At 39.0% G+C, this 25,935-nt stretch overlaps 1 protein-coding gene across 2 annotated transcripts in view; it reads left to right on the top strand.

Annotated features, from left to right (window-relative positions):
* MAEA (macrophage erythroblast attacher, E3 ubiquitin ligase) overlaps positions 1–25,935 on the top strand; it is a 48,008-nt gene that overhangs the window by 2,095 nt on the left and 19,978 nt on the right. Inside the window, exons 1-3 of one of the 2 annotated variants that reach the window (XM_072406586.1) lie at positions 6,931–6,981; positions 11,290–11,472; positions 18,438–18,641. In XM_072406586.1, the coding sequence (XP_072262687.1) occupies positions 11,365–11,472; positions 18,438–18,641 (312 nt within the window). In that variant the 5' untranslated portion in view covers positions 6,931–6,981; positions 11,290–11,364. Of the gene's footprint in view, positions 1–6,930; positions 6,982–11,289; positions 11,473–18,437; positions 18,642–25,935 lie in introns of those variants that run through there. The other variant, XM_072406585.1, reaches the window with a different exon arrangement.

The following is a 25,935-nucleotide window of genomic DNA, read 5'->3' as shown; positions in this document are numbered from 1 at the left end:
TATTTATTGCTGCCCCTGCTATACAAGAGACTGGTTCATAATATGATGTCGCCCTTTGAAGTGGTGTGGTTGGCATTCTTGCCAGTATTTTGCTTGCAATATGCCATAGACTATGGTCCTGCTCATTCTTTGTACAGACAGAGTATGTGTTTACAAAAGGAGGCGGCCATCTTGGCAGAGGCAGGGCTTTGCTTCCTCATTAAAGAGCCTCCAGCAAGCAGACATAATGGCACCAAATCTTTAGAGACTGCAGTGTTCTCCCCAAAGAGGGTGGAAAGAAGCTGTGAGCAGGGCAACATACAACAAATGTAGTGTTCTGAGTCGTTGTTGCCACAGAAATCCAGTAACCTTTATTACTCCGACAACTTTATACCCCCATATACTTTTTCAACTTTCCAATTTTCACCCTCTTAGTATCCTCCATTTTTCTATTGTCTATGTAATATGCTCTAGCTGTCCGTATTGTGTCCTATCTTTTCAGCAACCACTTAAAACATCCGGGTGGTTTCTGAAATGTTGCGGTCGGTGCACCTGGCTGGGAAGAACACTGGACTGGCAGTCAGAAGCTGCAGTGTCTGAGATCTTACACTGCAGATATACACTTATACCTATCAGGGTGTAATGCCCAATGCTATTTATCAAGAAAAAGCCATCATATTTAGTATATTGCACAACCAGCTGTCAAGAAATGAGGAATAGCGCTTTCATTTTTGGATATGTGATGGAATGAGACACGTGAATCAATACTGCTGTATAGTGCTATTAATAAAAAAAAACGTTCTAAATTAATCTGCATAGATGGAAATATCGGTAAGGCCAGTGCAGTCTAGTTCTTAAATGTCTCATGATCCTAAGATTTCACTGGCTACATACTTTTGAAGTGATGAGGCAAGGATTGGAATGACCACTGTGGCTTTTTTTTTTGTATTGCTGATGTTTTTCGCCTGTTAAGACGCGAGTGAACATTTATATCATAGGGTATATATCAAAGAAGGACATGTTACAATCAATTAATAAAAATGTATGGAAAATCAGAGCACACTGGGCAGGTTTGGGCAATTTGATGGGGATGAGCAGCAAGGGAACCCCCTAAAATACCTTTTTGAATTTCTGCTAATAGCTACAGCATGTGGTATATCTAAGGCAAATATTGCAACAGAAAATTTGAATAGTCCAAAAAACTCAGTGTGATCGTGGCTATACATGGCCGACCTAGCGTTGTATACTTGGTGCCTTTTCCCTGAATTGTCCCTGCAGTACAAGGCTGAGCACACATGTGCAATATTTGCCGTTGGAGAAGATCTTTCACGATCCTTTCCAATGACAAACGACTGCACGATGCAACGCGAGTTGTACATACAGCTATGGGGAGCAGGGAGAATGATGGAGCGGGACTCTGCTGCGCTCTCTTCTATTCACTTGCATTACGATTGTTCATTGTCCATCGTCCATGGATCAGCCAGGACGGTCATTCGGATGATGGACAACGAGCGCTGTACACTCGCAAGATTCCCGTCCAATATTAGCCTGAGACAATTATCGGGTGAGAACATCTGATGTGTGTACATAGCCTAAGAGTGAATGTTGACTGGTTTGCAGTTTTGAGGAATGAAAACATGGCACTCTTCACAGGACAGTGTTTGCACCTAGTGGTTGACTGTCCTGGTCAAACATATTATATCATGTTCCCATATACATGGAAAGACTCGCCATTGTAGGGAGGCCGCCATGGCACATATGAAAGGTAAAGGGGCAAAAAAGCTGGCCTTGTGGTCACTGTGTAAGAGAGGGTTTTTTGGGCTTCTGCAAATAGACCACAGTGTTCTCTTGTTTTTAGCTGGTTGGAGAGAAACTGTAACCGGGTGATTAAAAAGTTGACAGGGCAACACATTACATATTTAGTGCTTGCAGTTACTTGTGTCATCAGAATCCAGTGCCCTTTATAATTCTCTTAGCTCCCTACCCCTTGGCTATACTTTGTTACAGCTTCTTACCCCCTTACTATGCACCATTTTTCCATGTCCTTGTTTTATGCCCCAACTTTCCGGTCCCTCGTACTGTGACCCAGCTTTTCAGTAAACACTCCAACACAGCCAGGTTAGTTACTAAAATGTTTACTGAAATGTTCCGGGTGGTGCACCCGGCTAAAAGAGCCCGGGGAGAACACTGGCCTATGCCTGCATATAGACAGCTGGATCTCACTGGGTTCTGGTTTAGCAGGTTTATTTATCCTACAGGCACACTTTAATTTATTCTGGTTATAATTAAAGTGCTAAGATAACTAACAATAATCACTTTGGAATTTCTTAAGATTCATTGTCTGTGCTCATCTCCTTCCCTACACCATTCTAATTGACATTAAATTCTTCATACTAAAAATGACAGATTGCTTGCTTTGCATTATGGGAGCTGATTTCTTCTTCATATCAAATTAACTGTGACTTGTTGAGGGGGAAATAATTATCTCTAGGTATCAACAAAGCACAAGGAATTCCAAATATGTATAGTCGGGGTGTCTCATTCTCATCCCGGCTTCTGTGGAGCCTCTAGGGTGAGCAGTTAGTATGTCTCAGACCAGTTTAGGAGACACCAATGATTGTTTGGCTATCTGTAAGGGTGACATTCTTCCTAATGGCCAGCAATGTAAGAGGAATTCTTCCTACTGACCACCACACTAATGTACTGTGAGCTGAGGATATAATATTACAGCAGGGGTTCCCTGAAGACCTGAAAGTTATTTCATGGGGTGTAGGAGACCCATTTTTTGGAAGTGGTGGAGCTGGACAAGTTCCGAGAGCCGTCACCAGCTACGCACTGTCTTTGTTGCTTTTATTACCAGTATAAGTATACAGTTTATAGTCAGAGGGGACTAAACAGCCTAAAACCCCCCCAACAGAATCCATGTGGAACCGGACTAGTCGCCAGCATTAGCTACGGCCCCCTTGCTGCTGGTATCTTTCCCTATTACTAAGTTACAATGTCTACAAAAAAAAGGTGGCCATCTTGGTAGAGGCAGGGCTTTGCTTCCTCATAAAAGAGCCTCCGGCAAGCAGACCTAATGGCACCAAATCTTTGGAAACTTCAATGTTTTCTCCAGAGTGAGTGTAAAGAAGCTGTGGGTGGCCAAAAACTGAGCAAGGCAACATACAACAAATCTAGTGTTCTGAGTTGTTGTTGCCACAGGAGTCCAGTAACCTCTATAATTGTGACAACTTTCTAATGCCCAAGCTCTCAGTATGTCCCATTATGAATCCTGAAAGTTATTTCAGGGGGTTCCACAATGGTAAAAGGCCAGGAAACAGACTATAAAAGTACCTGATGGCTTCCTAATATCTCTAGGGGACTCTATTGGCAAGATCCCTGGTCTGAATGCCTGCTGTGTCTATTATATAGGGTTCCAATATTTATTGCTGAGTTTGTATTTAATGTTTTTGTCTTCCGAGAATGCAACGTAAGGCACTGGGCACCTCCAAATTTCCCAGGTGGTATGGAGATCTCATTGATGGGGACCCAAGGACTAACGTGGCCTTCTATACACCACCTACAACTAAAATAACCCTTTATATGGACCAGTCTTTTGGACACAAATATTGCTTGTCATCGTGCCTTCTTAAAATTGCCTCTGTATATCAGAAGGGGGTATTTTCTATCTATCTATTGACATTCTATTTTTATCTTTTTTGAGAGGACTTTGGTCTTGTGCTGATAGGGCGAGTTTGGGATGCTTCTCAGATTAGAATTCATTCACAGGTGCAAATGACCTGTAGTTGACTTTCTTCTCAGCTGTATTTGACCTGCTTTAAGTGGGTTTTTCATTATCATAGACATGTATGAGAATGCAAATTTATTTAATGCAAACAGACAAGGGCCCAACGATTTAGCGAAAATAAAACTTTTGCTGTTGTAGGGGTTTCTTCTAATGTGAGGTTACACCTTTTAGGGACTTTTAGGAAAGGTATAAGCTATGAAAATTTGTTTTTCAGTTGTTTGTAAACCACAATAGCTGCTTAGTAACATGGGAACATCACCAAAAGTCCTGTTTACATATTTAGGATCCAACGGGTATCAAAAGGATGAAATAAACTTATTTAAAGGTTGTGTTTATATAAGATGTTATAAACATCACTTTCACTAGTATCAGTGTTCTCCCCAGCCCCTTTTAGCCGGGCGGACCACCCGGCATTTTTCATTACTACCTATCTGTTTTTGAAAAGTTGGGTCACAGTACAGGGGCACTGAACAGTTGGGGCATCAAACAAAGACAATATAAAAAATGGGACGTAACTGGATGGGCATTTCAAAGTTAGAGCAAATCATAGGGGAAGCAGTAGAAAGCTGACAGAAATATAGAAGTTATTGGATCCATTTGGCAACTGGGAACACTAAATTTGTCATGTGTTGCCCAACCACTTATTGACCACCCAGCTACAGCTTCTTGACACCCAGCCCAAAAAAACTTCTGAGGGGAACACTAAGTATATTACTGAGGAATCACAGACCCAAAACAGAGGGTCTATCAGGTAATCTGATCTGTTTAAAAAGTTATTTAATATAATATAAATCCCAGGGAAATTATGCAGAGGGAAGGTTTTGTAAAACCAAACCTCTGCTTACTCCACCTACCCACTACGAATATAAATTGTAAACTAAAGCTGCGTACACACTTCCAATAATTATCATTGGAAACGAGCGACCAATCGGCGGAAAATCGTTTGCAAAAAAGGTGACCAACGACGCCGACGAATGAGGATTGTCGTTGCAAATGAACGACCGTCACAGCGGATCTGATTGGCCAACGTGTGTGTTCACTATCGTGTGTACATTTGTTCGGTGATCGTGCATGTACAATGCAATACACTTTACATGTCACTCCCTGCATCGTTCAAACGATCGTATCGTGTGTACACTATTGGTGGATTATTATTGAACGATCGTATCGTTACAGCATGTACAGAATTGTGCACAATACAATCATTCAAGTATAATCATGCATAATCGTTGATCGGTCGTAATTGTTCGTTTTCTAATGATAATTATTGGAATTACGTAGCTTTAGGAGATTGTGGTCTAGGAACAGTAAGCTGAACCTTATGGGAACCGCCATATCTGTGTGCACTGCCTAGAGTTTGCAGAAGGGAGTTGCTAAACCTGTAGATAATCCAGTGACAACCGCAGAGGAAGAACCTCCATCGTCTCTCAGTATAGAATACGTGTCACTACAAACATTACTAAACAAGCTGGTATATCAGGAAAATGTTTTTCATGTGATAACTAGTGTGACGATATAATTACACTGTAAGTCCTTCCAGCTTGACTTGTTTGTGATTTGGTGTTGGCCGCGAATGCTGGGACCTGAAGTATTAATCGAATACCTAAATTGTAGTACAGTCAAAAATTCAATGTACTAGAGATAGTTAGATTTGCACCATAAGTGGACAAATGAGTGACAAAATAACACCCATTCAGTATTCTCGGGGTGGCAAGAAGCTGTAGACGGGTGGTGACCCAACATTCCAGTAATCACACAAAAAACAGCTGGGTGGATACAGACAAGTGCTGGATGGTGCGCCCCGCTAAAAGTGTCTGGGGAGAACATAGTTACATAGTAGGTCAGGTTAAAAAAAAAAAAAATATAAGTCCATCAAGTTCAACCACTAGGGAAATAAACATATCCCAGATATAAAACCCTATGGGTATACTTGATCCAGAGGAAGGCAAAAAAAAAACTCTGGTACAATTTGCTCCAACAGGGGAAAACATATTCCCTCCTGATTCCATGAGGCAGTCAGACACTGCCCATTATTTTGTTTTTGGTTGCACTATTTGGCAAAAAAAATCTTGGTTGGGCTTTCATTTCTGAATGTGTCCCATTTGGTGACATTGATTCTCACTTCCTGTCATGACCACTGTGGGGATTGGTTCAGGAAGTAGGAGCATTCTCTCAGTTTCCATTTTGTCTTTTTTCTAAGATGTTTATTATTATTTTTTTGTATATTTTCTTGCTTTTAGGTTGAGTTGGGACAAATGATAAATTCTTGTGTTTTCTGTGTTTATTGCTCACTGTGTAAGGATTTCCATCACTTCTTGGTGTGGCTACAAGGCCAGGTATTAAAAAAAACTCAGACTAGGAAACAAGCCTGACAAAGTTTGTAGTCTTTCACCTCTTTATCCAAAACTAACGTTTAATTTTTGAAGCCAATGTTGTCAAAATACAAGGGACGTGTGAAGTCTAACGCAAATCTTGGTGTGCTTTGTGTTATTTCCGTGCAGTAATCCAAATGTTGCCTCTCTGCAGCAACTTTCTGTATTACGGACCAGTCACGGCTACTCTCTTGAATTCACCCCCTCCTGTAGTTTTCTTGAAGCAGTCTGTAGTACAAGGACCTGCTGGGTTCCTCTCACATCTTTTTTTCTCTGCAAAAAGTGATAATGCAGTGTTCTCCCCGGCCTCTTTTGGCTCGGTGCACTACCTGGCACTTTTCAGTACCCACCCAGCTGTTTTTTTGAGTGGTTACTGTAAAGTTGGGTCACAATACAGGGCTACACCCACCTATAGATTCTTCCACCCAGCGTAAAAAAAAAAAAAAAAGTTATGGGGAGAACATGGTAATGTTACTGAAACTATAAGGTAATATCTGTACTTGCAGTAGCATTTAGCGTACACATTGGATTTATATCCTTTGCGTCTATGGAGGGATTTATTTAAAGTTCTGATCTTTGTGCCCCGAGTTCAGGTTGTTGTGTAAAGGGCATTGATGTGTATGTAGACACTGCACTTGGATTCCTTGATGATGGAAGGGCCCAGCTAAGGCCTACTCTAGCCTTGCATGTTTACCTGTTCCTATAGTAATGCAAGCTGGATAACCATGGCAAGGTTTGTGTGGTCCGCTCAACTGTCAAACAGCACCATTCGTAATGACAAAACTCAACTGCCTCGCTCATACACAGCCCATGGAGTAGAAGCTGAGATCTGTGTAGAAGGTAGGGCTTAAAGCGTACCTAAACTCAGAAATTTCATTTTATATAAAAGGGTAGACAACCCTTTTATGTAAAGTAAGTGCACCCAAGATACCCCACTGCCTAGGCAATCGAGAATGAATAGGAGAATGAATAGGAGCGCAAAACCTCCCGGGATACCTACGTCACGCATCCTGGGAGGCTCTTGGCTGCTTCTTCTGCACATGACTGAGCATCTCGGCCATTTTTAGTATTTCATATTAATTGGGAAAAAGGCAAAACCTGCAGCTCTCATTTGATGAATACCCAATGGTCCTGCCATAAATCCCTATTCAGACACATTTTCTGCCTGTCTTCCAAATGTGCATCGTCAGTCTATCAAACAGGTATCCAATATAGACTGTAAGTGACCATTTTAACACATCTTGGGTCCACTGTTGTCACCATCAGGGAACCCACGCCATGGCTGCAGTGCATATAGACAGAAAGTAGCTGTGGATAGACTGCTTGACATCATCAACAAAGTATTGTTTGATAGTATAAGGAATTGTCTATCATAGTGCTTTATCCAACAAAATGTCTTTCAGGTATGATTTTTATTTGAGGATTATATTTGAAATGTAATCAAAGAGGCTTTTGTCGTTTCCCAGCTTGTAAAATAGTACCCTCTTTTATTCGGTTTAGAACAGAATTTACTACAGAATAAACATCTGGTTTTTTTTCTTATGTTTCTATGCAGTCTATTTATAAAAGAACAGGTCAGATTGACTTTTAGTATATACTTTACAACACATTGATTTCCATGCAGTCTTTGCCAATAAGTGGCTGGCACAGTAGCTAGAAAGGAAATCACTGACGTGGGGTATCCATTATAAAACTGTTTTACAATTTTAATGAAAACACAAGTCTCAGTTTTTAGGATGTGTAATAAAATACAAAAGCTTCAGCCTGTTTTTAGATTGTGAAGGTGCAGCGCCTACGTTGATATTTGATAACTATTTATATACTGTGTCAGAATGAATTTAGAGTATAGCTGTTTAAATGGAAACTGTACAATTTACTGGTACTTGAATATTCTAATAGTTTCCTGAATGTGATCATGACAATCACGTTAATAGTTCAGCTTTCTCTTGTGTCATGCAAAACTAAAATCATATATACATGCAGTGTTGAACCCAAAAATGTTTTGAAGCTGACAGGGATGAAATTTTAGGTGGGTAGCAGCCCCCCGGTATTGTGACCTAACTTTTCAGTAACCATCCAAAAAAAGCCGGGTGGCTACTGAAAACTGCCTGATGGTGCACCCAGCTAATAAGGACAGGGGAGAACACTGACATGGTTATACTTCCTTCTTAAAATGAAATATTACTACAAGCCAGCTCCCTAGAGATTAAAGTATGTATAGAGAAAAAGAAGAGCAAACAGAGTTTTTTTTGTTTTGGCTTTTTGTATTGATTATTAGTTTACATCAATAATTCCAACCATGACAATGTAAGTATTTACAAGTATCTCAACCACGTTGTTATGTATGGGGTTTCACAGGATATAAAGCTTTACAAATACACCTATTCCTATATATAGGTGATCTTATTAAGTCTAATAAGCTAATATTTAGTAACTTATATCTAACAATTTTAAGTATCTTATATCTATGTAATCCAGTAATAAATACCAATATTAGGATATTATTAAGTCCAATAAATATTGTAAGTAAATGCCCCAATGTCCTTTAGTCGCTTAACCCAACGCGTTTCGCCATGTGGCTTCCTCAGGGTTTTTTTTATTTTTTTATTTTTTTTAGAGACGATTACTAATTACAAAGTAAGACCATTGCACATTACATAAAATAAACATCAATATATGAATATCAATATGCAGTAGTAAATAATATACAATAATAGGTCAATTATAAGTAGTCTGATGATGCATATGTGTCTGTACTCGGGTTCAGGTAGGCTTCATGGAGGTGTCTTTTACATAAATAAGTGATAAACTGCAGGGCAGCATGGTGCCATCTGGCCTTTGAAGCCCTGTGTCCCAGGTTCAAATCTCAGCCAGGACACTATCTGCATGGAGTTTGCAGGTTTTGTGGGTTTCCTTTGTACTCCAGTTTCTTCCCACATTCCAAAAACATGCAGTTAGGTTAAAAGGGTTCCCCTCAAAATTGACCTTAGACTCTATCAAAGACCTATGACTATGGTGGGGACATTAGATTGTGAGCTTTGAGTGACAGCTAGTGACATGACTAGCATGTACAGTGCTGTGTAATATGTCAGCGCTATATAAATACTGTGTAATAATATTATTACATTTGCCAACAATAAAAGCGATATATGGAATTAGTCCCATAAGGTGAGAGGTGTTAATTAAAAATAGAAAAGACGTGTTTGCAGTATAGTGATAGATCGTGTAATAAAGCAAAGGAATGAGCATAAGGGATTCTGTTTTCTTAAATACTTTTTTTTTTTTTTATCAGAAGAATCATTAAAAATCATCTTCTATCTATTTACTTTGAACTAAACTTCTTCCTAAAATGAAAATGAAGTCACGGCTTCATATAGATTTCCAATATGCTCAGTTAGGTGTACAGAGATTCTATTTTTCTTTAGTCAAGCCAGACCTGTGCTACCGACTTCCCATATGAGAGGGCTTGCTTGCCTGTTTGCTGGGTGGACGGTGGAACCGGACAGAAGTTTGGACATTGAACAATTTCTGATTCACTGACCCATGAAAAGGGCATTGGTGAAATGCGGGAGACACCGCCTGATACCATTGACATTGATCCAGTGTTTGCAATACCAGCTTGCTTGCATGCACTGTGGTACTGACCTGGATTTTAACATCACTTTGGTGCTTTTGATATTTGTATGTTTTGTTGATCTGCGATCAAATCCCCCGAAAAAGCGGCTACTGCCGCAAAACGTGTCAGGATGCAGAGAAAATGAATATGATATCCTTTTTATTGTACATGTGTTTAATTGTGTCTTAAAGCCATGTGATGGGCATTTTGTTGATTGTATGCTATACATGTTGATATCATGTTTTTATTAGTGCATGTTTGAAATAAATTAGGTTTTTATTCTTTATATGGGCATGCCAGTCATTTCCCGCTTGGGTCCACTTATGGAAAGTAGGACTATTTTTTTTTTCATATGGGAGGGAGTAAGCCACAAAGTTATTTTGCCGTATAAAATAAGTCAAGTGTCAGATGCAGGTGTAATAAGCAAATGTGGTTGCTTCTATATGTAAACCGTCCACCAAAACTTTTGAAGGACAAATTTACCTTTTGGTGCTGATCACCTGGACAAACAGTTAACTTCTTTCATAATTTATTGATCCTCTTTGTGCAGCCCGGTCTGGCAGTACACAGTTTGTCCTGTGAAAATATTGTTGCTTCCATATGTATTTACCTTTATATTGCCCCTGTCCTATTCTTTCCTTTGGGTAAACCATACCAGTATTCTACCCAGCCTCTTTTAGTTGGGTGCACCACCCGGCACTTTTCAGTAGCCATGCAGCTGTTGGACATCTCTGGCTGGACTTTGTATGAAATGAGATGTCCCTGAGAGCTCTGCTGGGGAGAGCTATACTAATTTTATACTACACTTAAATTGTCATTTTTTTCTCGTCTTGCCTGCCCCCTTGACTACAGTTTCCCCCCACCCAACTGAAAATTTTCTCTGGGGTGAATACTGTAAATTCTGCTGGAGGCAGCCATAGGTATGGCTTACCCATAGAAATGAATAGGGCCATGGCGCACGTTTGTTTTAAAAAAATACTCTTTTTACTGGATAGGCTGTGCCGTGTTATGCAGGGCCAGACAGGGAAGATTGCTGGATCACAGGGCAAGTTATTTGGGCAGCACTCATTGGGTTACGGGAATTGACTTACAGCATCCGTCTTTTATGGTTTCTTCAGATTTTAGTGGTCCATGTGACTATCTGCTCCATATGTCAGACTTAGACATTGCTGTGGATGGCCGGATCTGTTTCTCGTAGACTTTGGCATCTCAAAACAAAACAAGAAGATGTAAAGTTGTATCTATCTTACTGATAATGAGAGAATCCCCAATCTTCCTAACAAAAAGTGATTAAGTTTGTTTAATTAACACAACAATTCTATGGATCTACTTCACTACTAGGGACAAGTGAATCATTAGGCATAAAAATGATGGAATATCACATGCCAATAATCTGTCCATAATAGCAATTTCACTTCAGATAAGAGATCAGATAAGTTACTTATTATATGTTTATGCTGTGGTCACTATAAGAGACCTGTAGGGCTACCCCACGAGCACCCCTGTTATAACTCTGACGTTTTATTTTCCAGGTACCGTATGAGACGCTGAACAAACGCTTCCGTGCAGCACAGAAGAACATTGACCGAGAGACGAGCCACGTCACCATGGTTGTGGCGGAACTGGAGAAGACTCTGAGCAGCTGCCCTGCTGTTGATTCTGTGGTTAGCCTGCTGGACGGGGTGGTGGAAAAACTGAGTGTTCTTAAAAGAAAGGTAATGAAATGATACAAATACTGTGAAATGTGTACTTCGTAACCTGGGTAATAAAGTTGTAAAGTAGACTGTTGATCCCGGGAACATCTGATTGCCTCATGGGATCAGAAAGGAAATTTTTCCCCTTTTTTGCCTTCCTCTGGATCAACTATGTCTATAGGGGTTTTATCTGGGATATGTTTGTATCCCTAGTGGTTGAACTTGGACTTATGTCTTTTCTTTTTTCAATCTAACTGGCTATACGGACCAAGACAACATTCGGTGGGTAGCCCTCTCTGCTGTAATTTAACTGTCCTGAGGGTAATGAATAGGAGGAATTACTTATTTTTCCTTCATGTAGCCAGTGCTTTCCTCTTCTGTCTGACGTTCCTGGGGTGAGAGTGAACCCATAGCATTTTTGTTTACAATGAAAGACCACTAGTTGCCCATTTTATTATTAATAATATTATTATTATTACACATTTCTAATAATTTGTATACATTATAACTGCATGAAAATTTTGGGAGTATAAGCCAGTGCACGGCAATGCATTTTCACTGCACTACAACATAAGTACGGTGAATAAGGAAATTAGGCAGTCATTCAGAATGAATGGCACTGCATCACAATGATACATGCAACATACGCTACCATGTGTTGTATAATGTAAACAATTGCAGAAAAGCTATTTAAACAGCACAGGGAACTTTAAATTCTGAGGGCAGTAACACAAAGCTGCAATTATAGATATGTCCAGGCTGTATATGTCGCTATGAATGTTCCTCCTGCACTGTTCTTGAATAGCAGCCTTTGGACATACATTGACCACATTGTCATTCAGATTAGAATGAATGTATTCTAATCTTATAAAATTCTATAATATTGCCAGTATAAAAACATTTTTGGGATATTGGATGACATTGTGTTTCTGTTACCAGCATGATGTATTTAATATTATTAATATTATTATTATTGTTAATAATATTAATAATAAACAGTATTTATATAGTGCCAACATATTACACAGTGGTGTACAAAAATTTAATGAATAAATCTCAGCACAGACAACCCATGATAAATTCATAAGGTTTCTATTACAATGAAGTTAGTAGAAACTTTTTCTAAGATAATAACATTGTATTTTTGGATGGATTAAACAACCATTTTTGTTTTATACACATGACATTTGGCGATTTGAGGAATTTCCCCAGCCTAGATGAGATTAATATGCTACTGTAACTGTGTCAGTTTTATATTTGCTAACAATATTTGGAAAAGCACAAAATAAAATATATTTATTTTAGAAGTATTATTTTCACATTTATCATTTTCTCCAGCCATATAATATTCTACTAATCCTTCAGAGATATTTTTATACAGACACAGAAAATGCACAAATATACTAAAATAGCTGATTGTGGTATGATTCCCATTAAATTTGCATCAGTCCCCATTATTTAGAGTATTGCAGACTAAAGGTGGCCGTAAAGCACGTATGATGGCGCTATATAAATACTATATAATAATAATATTAAAAGCACTGAATCCAATAAATTCGATTTAATAAAATCATTTAATGATCAATGTATTTATAAAACAGAAATCATCATCTCCCCCACCCCCACCCCTCAAATTTCAAATTTCCCCCTGACATATTTCTAACTAATTCGTCCCTCCCCTCAGGCACTTTATCTTGGCATCCCCTTCGATTCTGCCCTCTCCTTTACCCCCCCCATATTCAGAACATTTTCAGGTCCTGTCACTTTCACCTACGCAACATCTCCAAAATCTGCCCCTACTTGTCCTCAGAGACCACCAAACTCCTTGTATACGCTCTTATCACCTCTTGTCTGGACTACTGTAACCTCCTCCTCTCTGGTATTCCTCTAACCTGACTCTCTCCTCTACAATCTATTATGAATGTTGCAGCCAGACTCATTCATCTTTCCCACCGCTCCTCTTCTGCTGCATCTCTTTGTAGATCTCTTCATTGGCTTCCATTTCACCTGAGAATCAAATTCAAGCTTCTGTGCTTTACCTTCCACTGTTCTTGTCCCACTTACCTTGACCACACTGATCACCTTGATCACAGAGCCCCGATAGAAAAATACTCCCCTAGCCGCTCTCTTTACTCCTCCAATGACCTACAAATGACTTCCTCACTCATAACCACATCACACGCGCGGCCCCAAGACTTTTCTAGAGCTGACCCGACTCTCTGGAATGGTCTTCCTCGTCCCATTCGGTTTGCTCCTACTTTCTGCTCATTTAAAAGAGCCCTTTGTATACTTGCCTACCCATCTTTTTCTGTCTTTTTAACCCTCACTACTTCCCACCAGTCCATATCTCCCCTCCTATTGTATGATAGAACCCCCACCTCCTAGATTGTAAGCTCTTTGGGGCAGGGTCCTCTCCTCCTCCTCCTGTGTTACTGTATCTGTCAGTATTTTGCCAAGCCTATTTAATGTTCAGCGCTGCGTCACATGTTGGCACTAAATAAATCCAGTTTAATATTAATAACAAAAATATGTTAAAGCACTTTTATAAGTTTTGAGTTGTTAGAGGTTTCTGTGTGTATCTTTAGAAATGCACGGTACTCAGAGTAGCTTTCACTTTGAAGGTGTTCCATATCCCATGTTCTTTTCTCCCAACCTTTATTTTTGCTCAGCAAAGCCTTGCATCACCTACCGGGTTAAATAAAGTTGTTTAGAAGGCAATTGTGTGTGCGGCACACATGTAATTCTAGATCTGAAATCACTATTAACATTAAAGAGGAACTATAGTTCGCTTTTAAATTCGGCTAGGAGGCAAGTCTTTATTGCAGAAAAGGACAGGTGATATCCCAGCCTACTTACCTGCCTGTTCACAGTCCTCTTTGAAAAAAAACTGCCGGGAATGATGTCTTCTGTATCCTGGTGCTGCATTTACATCTTCCAGGCCAATCAAGATGGCCAAAGACCAAACTCCAGGAACAAGAATCGGTAAAGATGTTGGCCCTTGTGTTAGAATGATGATAGGCTGCACTTGCCTATTAATTTGCAATCTGGCAAGTAAGGGTATTTTTTTTTTTTTTTTTTTTTTTTTTACAGACGGGACATTGCCCATCTCCTTTGCAATAAAGGTCTCAATTTTTCAGTTTATAGATATAGTTCTGCTTAAGTGCCCTGGGCTTTTGATGTCCCCATGGTTTGGAAGCCTTATATACAGGTATTTGTAGAGACTACAAGGTGTCTACATTTGTGTTAGGAGGCTTATACTAAGCACACTTACGTTTACCTTTACAAATAATTGTAAGAGGGGAGATATGGATTACCTTTACAAATGATTGTTCCTATGTGTTTTTAGTTGGTAGCTTAGAAATGATAAGCTGATGATAGAGATACCTGTTTTATGAAAAGGAAAGAGGGTGGGGAGCATACATTATACCCTAACTTATGATATACAATAGTTTAAAAATGGCGTTTGTTAGCGGATAGTTGTTATCCAAATGACCTTTCCAACTATGTTTTGGGACACTTGTTTGCACTCTAGATTTTTGATTGCAAACAAATCCCTTCAGGTAACAGAAATCTAGAGTGTGTGTATAGACCCTTGGTACCTTTTTGTTCTGGTGATGGTATGCAGCCTTCGGTGTAGTTCATGTAGTCTGGGAGTGGCTGCAAAGAAGGTACAAACATTAGCAGCACAAGGATGAAACTATTTTATTTTTATGCCAATTGCCTGAAAGAAAAACTGCCATCCAGTTAGGGTTTACATCTAGTTGTAGCTTACATTTATTCTTGCAAAACATATTCAAAATAGTCAGTTGGAGAGAGACAAATAATCAGGTCTGAAAATGGAAAGTTAGGGGTCATACCTTTGGAGAGAACCTGTGATGATAGAAAATTGTGAGCCAGCATATTTCAGGCTTGGAAAGGCCTTTATCCTTAGCCTTGTACCTAGTAGGTCACTGGAACAAATATGAGGGACAGCAATTTGTTTATACTGGCTGCCTGTAAGGTAATAAAGAAGAATTAGGATGACCGCTCTAAATTCTGCTCCCCTAATGGGCATCTCTACCCAGACATTTACTATTTGACAAATATTAACATTTGCCTTCCAACCCCTTCAATCCATCCTGCTTTTTTTCTCTTTCTTTGTGAAACAATCAATCATCCAGGCCCCTTTCCACCTTAATTAGGTTAATGCATCCTATTTGTAAAATTTTATAGGACCCAGCTGCTGGACAAAAAAAAGTTCACACCATGAAGGCAATGATTTAGACTGGAGAAAGACTCCTGTTCTGAATTAGAGAGAAGACTTGGGACTGAAGCGTCATGCAACCTCACCCTTTGGTGGCTGGAGCATGTCCAACATTATTTATCTCATTCCTACCCAGCCGGTCCTCTTCTTTCATTTCTTCATTCTTTATACCCAATTATACACAATTAAACTGCTATTTAAAGGGACTTTCAATAATATAAAGCAGTGCCCATGCCTATAATGTACCCAGCCATGTACCTGATCTCCACAAACCCCCCACTGTGGTTACAGCCTTGTCTTCCATTTACACTTCATTTTTTCCCCCCACGCTGCCGTCCCTTGGCGGCACTCCTTTACGCGAGCAGAATGTGAAGCGGGCTAACATCCAGTTAACAATGTGTGACTGCCATGCGAGCTCAGTGAATGAAAGAGAAATCAAACCAATCACTGTGATTTACATAGATGCTGGTTGGAGCATGTTTGCTTTTCAATCCAGCGACCTGCAGACATTGATGAATTGGACTGCTATGGAGAAGCCTCCACACTCTCTCTGCGGCGTTCCTTCACAGCTTCTCAGCCTGTGCATTTTATTGAACGCTCTACAGGAATCGTTTTTCTTTTTCTTTTTCTGCTCCTTATTAATGCTTCTCGTTGTAAATATAATCCAGATGACCCTATCATTTTTATTAACAAATTTCTAATCTTTCCAGAAAGATTTGTGAAATGGAAGTCAAGCTCAGACGTGTTTTTTAATAGAGTTTTCAATCAGTTTTCTGGTCACACATTTAAAATGATGAATTGTGCTCACCGCCTTGTGATTAAATATGTAAAAAGATGAGTAAATGGTAGTGTGTGTGTATGTGTGTATATGTATGTATATGTGTGTGTGTGTGTGTATATGTATGTATGTGTGTGTGTGTGTGTGTGTGTGTGTATATATATATATGTATATATGTGTGAACTTTCTTTCTATTCTGTTTTATGTATCGGGGTATAAAAAAAAAAAAAAAAAATCATCTGATCTTTTGCAGGTCCAAATTTTTTTTTTTAAATTTGACAACACATTCCACTATGCTGGTATTTCTGTAATGTCACAAAAGCCACAATTGTGAAACCATGTGAGAAAAACCCCTCAATAGTTTGTGGAACTATTTTAACAGCAATACCATGGAAAAAATCTTTTCTATACTATTATATCAGTCTTTTACATCATTGTGAAGGAATGTTGGCCCACTCTTTCTTTACAGCATTGCTTCAGTTCATTGAGTTTTGCTGGCATTTATTTATGCACAGCTCTCTTAAAGAGGAAGTAAACTAAAAACAAAAAAAAAAAACACACTCACTATTAGCTTTGCATATCCGTTAGTTTCCTGAAACGGGTCCTGCATCGTCCTGGTATCCACCTTCGTCTCGAAGCGAAAGGAAGCGCTGGGCACCTCCATCTTCTGCTTTCTGCCTACCTCACCTGATCTTGCACTGCATAAGTGCGAGATCCAGTGATGTGGATGGGGGGGAGGGTGCAGATCTCACTGTGCATGCGAGAGATCAGAATTCTCCCCCCCTACATGCGCATGCTCGATCTGGAGCAGCCAGAAGCCTCCTGGGATCCATGAAGAATGCTGGAAGGCTCTACGCTCCCATTCTGTCTCTATCACTGTGGCAATAAAGACAGAAGGGGAGGGAGTTTACTTGTTTTTTTGTTTTTTTAACAGGGTTTTAAACCCCCCCCCCAAAAAAAAAAAAAATGTTTAGTTTAGGTCCGCTTTAAGGTTCCCCCACAACATTTCCATGTTGCTATAAGGGTCTTATCAACCATTATGCCTACATCAGACAACTTTCTGGGATTGTAGTCTACTGCTTGGCTTTGTGTCACTGAAGGTACTCAGAACCTTGGGCCATTCTGAGTGAGCATCTTCTAAAGCGAAACTAAAAGAAAAAAACTCACGAGCTTTCCAGGATTGCGTTGCGTGCTGTCCTTGAATATGCCTTCATCCTGGAGCAAAGATGGTAGCCACCACCGTCATCTGTCTTCTTTCTTTTTCTGGCTACCGCACCCGATTTGGCTCTGTGCAGGCGCAAGATCGGTTGACGTAGCCTGCTGTAAATGGGGGGAGAAAAGTAAAGGGATCTTTTGAGCCAGTTTTTTATACATTTTTAAATGAAGCTTTCAATCCAGACCTTATTTTAATCACGGCCAGTCTGGGTGGTACCATATCAAATGTGGTAAAGGTGCAAATATATCAAATACATGGCCAACTTGCTGTCTTAAGTTTCTGTTTACTTCATAAAAGGAAGATTTGTTTAAATCTGCCCTTTCATAAATCTATGCTGACTATCGCTTATGATCTTATTTTCTGTCACGTGCTATTAAAAATAGTTATTTTCCGTTCCCTGAAACGTTTTTTCTTACCGGAGCCTTACAGATCTATTAGGTTTTGATGAAGACTTTGATCCTAATTTAGATTTAGGTACCACATTTGCTTTGCACATTTGTGTTGCTTTAAGCCAATTATTAAAGATTCTCCATTTGGTTCGGGAGCGTCACTATATTAATATTAAGTGTTCGCAATGTATTAGAAATGTTGTCATTACTTTTCAAACATCTTACTCTTCCCGCTATACTCCAATTGTCCCTGCACAGCGGCTTGATTCCAATTGGACCGATGGCTAGAGTTCCTCCACTAATAGGCGGGGGCGGCCTAAAATAAAGGATCCTCTTTCATGCTGATTTCTTCTCTTTCAGGCAGTGGAGTCCATCCAGGCAGAGGATGAGAGCGCCAAGTTGAGTAAGAGGCGGATTGAACACCTGAAGGAACATAGCAGTGACCAAGCAGCTGCTGTTAACATGTGGAAGAAGAAACGCATGGACCGTATGATGGTGGAACATTTACTGCGCTGCGGCTACTATAACACAGCCGTCAAACTGGCCAGACAGAGTGGTATCGAGGTAAGATGGTCTGAATAGAGTAACCCACCAAAAATGTTTTATGTTTGCAGATGAAGACAACACACATTGCTTAGAAAAATGCAATTGCCAATGCCAAAATGGTATGTGTTGAAATACTTCCTTTATAGCACTCCATGAACCCCTGCACTTTTGGTCCTAAAACACTGGCTCTGTGAGGTAGTCAGGTTATATTGCATTGCCAGGGACTGCCCATTTAGTACTTAGGGCCAGAAAACAGAAGCAAAAAGGCTAATGGATGTTTTCAAAGCTCTTGATCCATGTACAAATTCTGTGCTGCCTTGGCTTCCCTCTTTTTTTCGGGGGGCTCACTGTCCAACACTGCCGTCTTCTTTCTCCTGGGTTCTTCAAGATGGTCATGTGTCTTTCTTTAAATGTGAAAAAAAATGTTGATCTCATTGCACATGCATGAGATTAAGTGCTTGTTTGTTTTTTTTTTTACATTTGAGGACAGCCCTTTGACACATTGCGGGAATTGGGCAAGCACAGTAGGAGCAGGGATGTAAATGTCCAGCAGGACTGCAGGTTTACCCTTCAGTCTTTACCACCATGTGAACTTTGTTAAAAAAACAAAAACAAAATTTCATAATATAAAAAGAAATATTCACTCTGGGCCATCAGGTAAGACTGCCACTTTGCTCTGAGCGCTATAGCATTCCCAAAGCACTGAAGTTATCCACTAAGAAGGCACAACAAAAGCTGCCTTTTTGCCTTCTTGAAATTTTTGACTTTCAAAGATGAGTACCTGTTCTGTATGTGAATTTCAGCTTTAGAGGTTCACCTTTATCAACTGGTTACTTTACAACAAAGCAGCTAAAGATTGTACGCAAATCAAGTGAAAAGCGTTGATAGTGCCACCTGGTGGATAGAAAAGCATTCCAAATATTGAAATGCAGTATAACATATGTTTTTTTTTCTAAATCTAAGCCAGGCTTTCTCAAACTTTTTAACATAGGGGGAGAGGAGCCTTGAAATAACTTCCAGGTACGGCCACTATGATTTTTATAGCCACAGCTCACAGTATATTAGTATGGTGATCAATGGGAATAATGCCTCTTGCATTGCTGAACAGTACGAAGAATATCACCCTTATAAATAGCCAAATAGATCATTGGTGTCACTTAAACTGAGAGGGGCAAATAGCCCATTGCCCAAGGATCCCCAGGAGGAACCCTTGTTGAGAAATACTGATCTTCAGCTTCCCAACTGATAAAAATATATTACAACTGTTTTTTTTGGGTATAAATTATAAAATTACAACGTTTTGACAGCGTTTTAATAAAAAACAGCGTTTTAATATATTGGTTTAGTGTTTTTTAAAATATAAGGAAATTTAGGGTCACTGAAATATAAGGAAATTGACCAGAGTAGCTTTATAACTAAACTGCCAGCAATGTCAACTATAAAAAACACTATATATATATATATATATATATATATATATATATATATATATATATATATATATATATGCATACAGGTAGTCCCCAGGTTCCAGATAAGAAGGGAATTGATATGTCTTCTTCTCCCAGATAAGAAGGGAATTGATATGTATCTCCCAAGTATGAATAAATCTGGTGTGATCCCTAGAATACCGACTTCCTAACAACTCGCCCATTCCCTGTGTGAAGTTATCTGATCTCTCGGAGAAAATAATGAGACAAGAGCTTGTATATCAGCAGGTGCTGACAGCAAAACCTGCACTAATCAAATATGACGATTGAGCTAATTTGCTAATGGTTTCCCGCTCTCTAATGATGTGATAAACAGCGCCGAGTTAGAGAAATAGAAACGGCCATAACAAATGATTTTGATAGAATGGGCTATAAAGACGGCTCATCAGACTGAGCTTGTTAGACTGAGTAATGATCTTATTTTGATACCATTATGACCTTGGATTGCAACACTGGAATCAAATGCATTTTTTTTTTTTTTTTTATCGAGTGTACACACAGATCAAGCTGTAGGCTTGTAGCGCGTGTGTTAATTTATCTCGGATGTTTGTGTTCTGCTACATTACATAAGATAATCACATTTTGTTGTGCCATTGTAGCTTCCTCTTGGTGTGATAATTATATGTGGGGAGCGGCTGCGTTATATATATGTGAATGTGCCTGCCTATGTGGTTGGAATAAACAAAACCTTACCTATAGGCATAAAAAGGTTATAAGATTACTTCAATGGAAAAGTGCTAATAATGGGAAACTAAAATTGTGTTAAAGTTTTAGATTAAAATTGTGATTATTTCAGTAAGGGTAATTAGTTAATACATGTCTCATAATTTGAAGAAAAACAGCCTTAAAGGAGAACTTTTATTAAAAAAAAAAATTCACCTACTTTTTTCCTGTTAAAAGCCATCGATCGATATACATACCACCTTCAGTGAATCCTGCACGGTCATGGCTTTCCTCTTCTTTCCAGGGCTCGCTCTTCATCCAACATAGCCATCTTCTTTCTTCCGGGTCCTTCGTGACAACTCCTGATCTCGCTCTGCACAGCATGAGATTGGGTGGCGTGTTTTCCTGCAAATGTTAACTGAAAAAAATACACCAATCGCATTGCGCATGTGTGGGACCGACGGCTTATTTTACATTTGAGGAAAGTCCCTGATGCGGTTCACAGAAGGAGCAGCCCTCCGCCTTCTGGGCTATATGACATAAATATTCCAGGAGGCTGTGTGTTTCCAATTAGTCTTTAGAGGAGTTGTTTAAAGTTGGAAAAAAAAAGTAAAAGAAAAAAAAATGTTTAATTATGTGAAAGTGATAGCCAGCCTTTTACATAATGTTGAAAATGTGATGATAGTTGCTTTGAAGTTAATTGGTCATATACCTCATAATGTATAAATGAACAGTACAAGTATAGTAACAACATAAAAGGATAACTAAGCCCTAAAATGTATTCAGGTAGTCCCCGGGTTACATTCAAGATAGGGACTGTAGGTTTGTTCTTAAGTTGGCTGTGTATGTAAGTCGGAACAGGTACATTATTTTAACCACCTGGGCGTTAAACCCGACATAGTTCGGGGTAAAAACACTTGCAAAAAGTGTTAAACCCGAACTTTTCCCAGGTGGTTAAAAATATAAACAAACGTTGTATTGCAATTCGATTGTCATACATTGTATTGTACAACTGTAAGAAAATACTTACCCGGTCCCCGCAGCTCCTCCGGACACGTCCTCTCTCTTCCTTCTTCTCCCGGCGAGTGCAGTGACGATCTCCGGGGTTTCCCGGTGACATCGGTGCGGCAGGCGGGGCGGGAAATTCAAATAACTTTGTATTGAGCTCAATACAAAAAAGCTGTATTGAGTCCAATACAAAGAAATCTTTATATAATATATATATATAATTGTATTATATATATATCATATAAGCTACTGTACAATTACATTACATTATACCCTATTTTTTTTTAAAGATTTTTTTTTTTTGTTTTATAAAAAAAAATTATTAAATTTATAAAATTTTGGACATATTTCGGTGAGTTATGCGGTAATTCTGTGAATTATAAGTAATTATTGAGTAATTCAGTGAATTATAGACTACAATCTAAAATAAATGTCCATGCAAAATTTGTAACACTTTTTGCATGGAAGTACGGAAAGAATTAGAACACCCGGCGTTCGCGTACGCGTCCCTCGGCGATTCCTGATGATGTCGATGGGGGTCGTAGCGGGAAATTCAAATATTTTGTATTGGATTCAATACAAAGTCCTGTATCCAATCCAATACAAAATAATACAAAATATATTTATGTGGTTTTGTCTATAGGTATGTGACGTTGGACTCTGTTTTTAAATTTACCACACTAGGGAGGTGTTTTAGAAAAATATATTACTATACAGTATACCATATTATTGCATTTTCAGTATTTTTGATTTATTTATGTATTCTTGTTTAAGCTGATTTTTGTGTTTTTTTTATTTAATTTTATTAAAAGTAAATTCTTTTTTTTTTTTTTTTACATGATTGTGTTTTTTAAACATTTTTTATATTCATGATATCTACTAGACCCTTGTTCGGACATATTTCTGTAAGTTACAGGTCTACAATTTAAAAAAAAAAATTTCATGAAAAACAGTGTACCGCTTTTGGTACAGAAATCTAGACATCAGTGAAACACCCAGGTGGTTAATGAATGTATTTAGGACAGATGTTTGTCTCAACATATTATTAGGCAGCTTGGTGTCAGTTACTGTATAAAATCCTCCATGTGAGTTAATCTCAAACAAAGCAAAAAACACTTTATAGAGCCTAGATATTTATTAACTTCTGGAGCAAGCTGTGCTTTGATATGCAAAAACAAACAACTGCGGAGTTTGTCTTGGTCGTTAAAGATTTACAAAAGGTTGCAGAACAGCGAAAGACATCTTCAAGTCATACAAACCGCCCCCCTCCCCGCCATTAAGCCTCTGTCCTGCACACTAATGAGCAGGGAAGCCCTGTTCATATTTAGGAGGAGTCTGTCTGAATGTCGGATGTTCTTAACTAAGGGACTACCTGTAATTATGTTTTGTAGTCTAACAGTCCTAAAATGGAATGGGTGCATTTGTTTTTATTATTCAGTGCTAGGGACATTTTTTTTGGAAGTACAAAAAATAGAATCTTGTTGGAAATACGTCTTTGGCAATACTGCTACACAAATTAACTGAAAGCCAAATCCTATCAGCTTTCCAATCTGTCTTCAACTAAACTACAAATCTACAAGGACCAATCGTTTCGGCATGATATTCATTACAATGGGTCACCTTGGAATCCAGGACAACTCTGAATTTTCCATACATTGACAATGCTTTTACAAATGTTATATAGAGATGTTAACTAATTAGATTTGTAAGTGCAGATGATAGAGTAGGATATTGATACTAGCATGGTATATGTTGGCCTAAGGCATTCAAACTTTATCTATTTTTGTATAGATACCAAATATCTGGCTCTTCTGAGGAAGCAGACTTTTGCCCCGAAACGCGTCATGAGAAAATTGGCTGCGTTTACATCTTTTCAAAAAAACTTTGTAAGAACCTGTATAGGCTAAGTGTCTATTAGGGGGTAGATATAATATTACCTTGGTTAAATTCTGGAGGTTTGGTTTTATCTGGTGAATGTATCCACCTCTACTAACACATGGATATACCCATTGATATACGTGGTTTACTTGCTTTCCTCTGCTCTCCAATCTATGACACCCGTATAAGTGAACCCAAAACTGAATCACATATTTAAGATGAGGTGTTACTAATGCTTTGTACAAAGAGAATATTTTTTCTCTTTTCAATCTATACCCTTTTTATTATCATTCAATATTACCCTGTTTCCCCGAATATAAGGCACTCTCTTATATTTTTTGAAATGCCAAAATATGCCCTGGGTCTTATTTTCAGGGGATGTCTTATTTTTCCATGAAGAAGACTACAGTACACATTTATTGTTGAAAGTCACTCATGATCACTCATGTTCCATTGATTGTCCCCTTCTGATCACTCATGTGCCGTTCATATTCCCCTTCTGATCACTCTATGCCATTGATTGTCCCCTTCTGATCACTCTATGCAATGATTGTCCCCTTCTGATCACTCTATGCAATGATTGTCCCCTTCTGATCACTATGAAATGATTGCCCCCTTCTGATCACTATGAAATGATTGTCCCCTTCTGATTACTCTATTCCATTGACTCCATTGTCCCCTTCTGATCACTTACCCGTAATTAAGTGCAGGGATCTCCGTTAGGGCAGGGATCAGCAGCTTGCTTCCTTGTTCAGAATCGCTGGGGCACGTGTGCAGGCTTTTTACTTTCAGTTTGGCTTAGGAATAGACACGCCCTGCAGCCAGCATCAAAGACACACACGCTGCAGCCAGCATAAAGGACACACACGCGGGATCAGATATCCTGGAGCTGTCTTATAAACGGGTGAGTGTCTTATTTTAATTATTTTTTTAAAAATCGGGGGTGGCTTACTTAATGGGGATGTCCTAAAATCGGCGAAACACGGTATTACTATTTTTTATTTTTTAAGTATTTTGTCCGTTCTACAAGCTGTAGGTTGCCTTTGCACTCTGTTTTAAGTTTGTGGTCTTCCTGGACACCCAGATCCTTCTCCATGATTCAGTGAAATGTTTTCCTCCATAGATAACATGATTTATTCATAAAGCTCATGATGAATAGTCTACAAGAGTTGTAAGATGTTGGTGGGTAACACCAAACCCTACGTATAGCCATCCATGGAAGTTTTTTAGTTACAAATGCTCCTAGTCACCGAATCTCCTTAATTTATTCCTGCAAGTCGAAAGTTTTTGGACCAAAACTTTTCCAGTAAAAGGTATTGGCGTAACACATTGCATTAAGGGAAGTGGATATTGTTGCCAGAACAGGTTTACCTCTTGAGAATTTCTCCACACCATCTCTTCCTGTGACCCTTCCTGTGTCACCAAGACCAATGGAGAAGGTGAATGTTCCCATACAGAGACACAGACAGCAAATAAAAACTTAAAGCGGAACTAAACTGAAAATAAAAAAATCCGGTCCCACGCCATCCTAGAATTCCTCTTCGTCCTGGCACAGAGAAAGCGCTGGGCACCGCCATTTTCCCTCTTCCGGTCTTCTTCCTACGTCTTCCTGATGTGGCCCACTACAAGTGGAAAAAACGGAGCCAATCTCCGCATGTGTGAGTTTGGTATCTCTTTCCACTAATGGAAAAAATGATGCCCTGTGCTCCCATTAAGTTTTCATCCCTGCGGGGGGGCAGTCCTGCAGCTTTTTTTTTTTTGCAAGGGTGTTGCACTTAAAAATAAAATATAAATACAATTTTTACTTTAAATATAAGGGTTGTCTACCCTTTTATGTAAAATAAAAATGTTGAGTTTAGGTCCACTTTAACAGGGTTTTTAACTCTTTCACATGCTATTTGAATAAAAAAAAGTTATGGACAGGCATATACTTTATTTTTATTTATTTTTTATTCCAAACAATGCTTGTAAAACCAGACACAGATAAATTGGTTCTCACTATCCATATTAATTACTGAATTTTGTGTTTTGCCCAGAGTTTAATTATGCGCACCACAGAAAGAAATTATTTATATTATTCACAGCCCTGCTCCATCCCCCTGCGGTCCGATGGATACACTGCATGCAGGCAAATATCTTGCTATGTAAATGAATTTTTAGTCTGCTCCTGTTGCGTCAATGTTTGAAAGCAGCAGATTTTTTATTTTTGTGTTGCATGTCCGTGCAGGAAACATGACCAATGGCAATTTATAGAGACGTACGTGATACATGTT

This window comes from Pyxicephalus adspersus, chromosome 3, assembly GCF_032062135.1.
Source record: "Pyxicephalus adspersus chromosome 3, UCB_Pads_2.0, whole genome shotgun sequence".
In the NCBI taxonomy this organism is placed as follows: domain Eukaryota; kingdom Metazoa; phylum Chordata; class Amphibia; order Anura; family Pyxicephalidae; genus Pyxicephalus; species Pyxicephalus adspersus.
The sequence above is the reverse complement of the archived record's forward strand: the minus strand, read 5'-3'. Positions and strand labels throughout refer to the sequence as shown.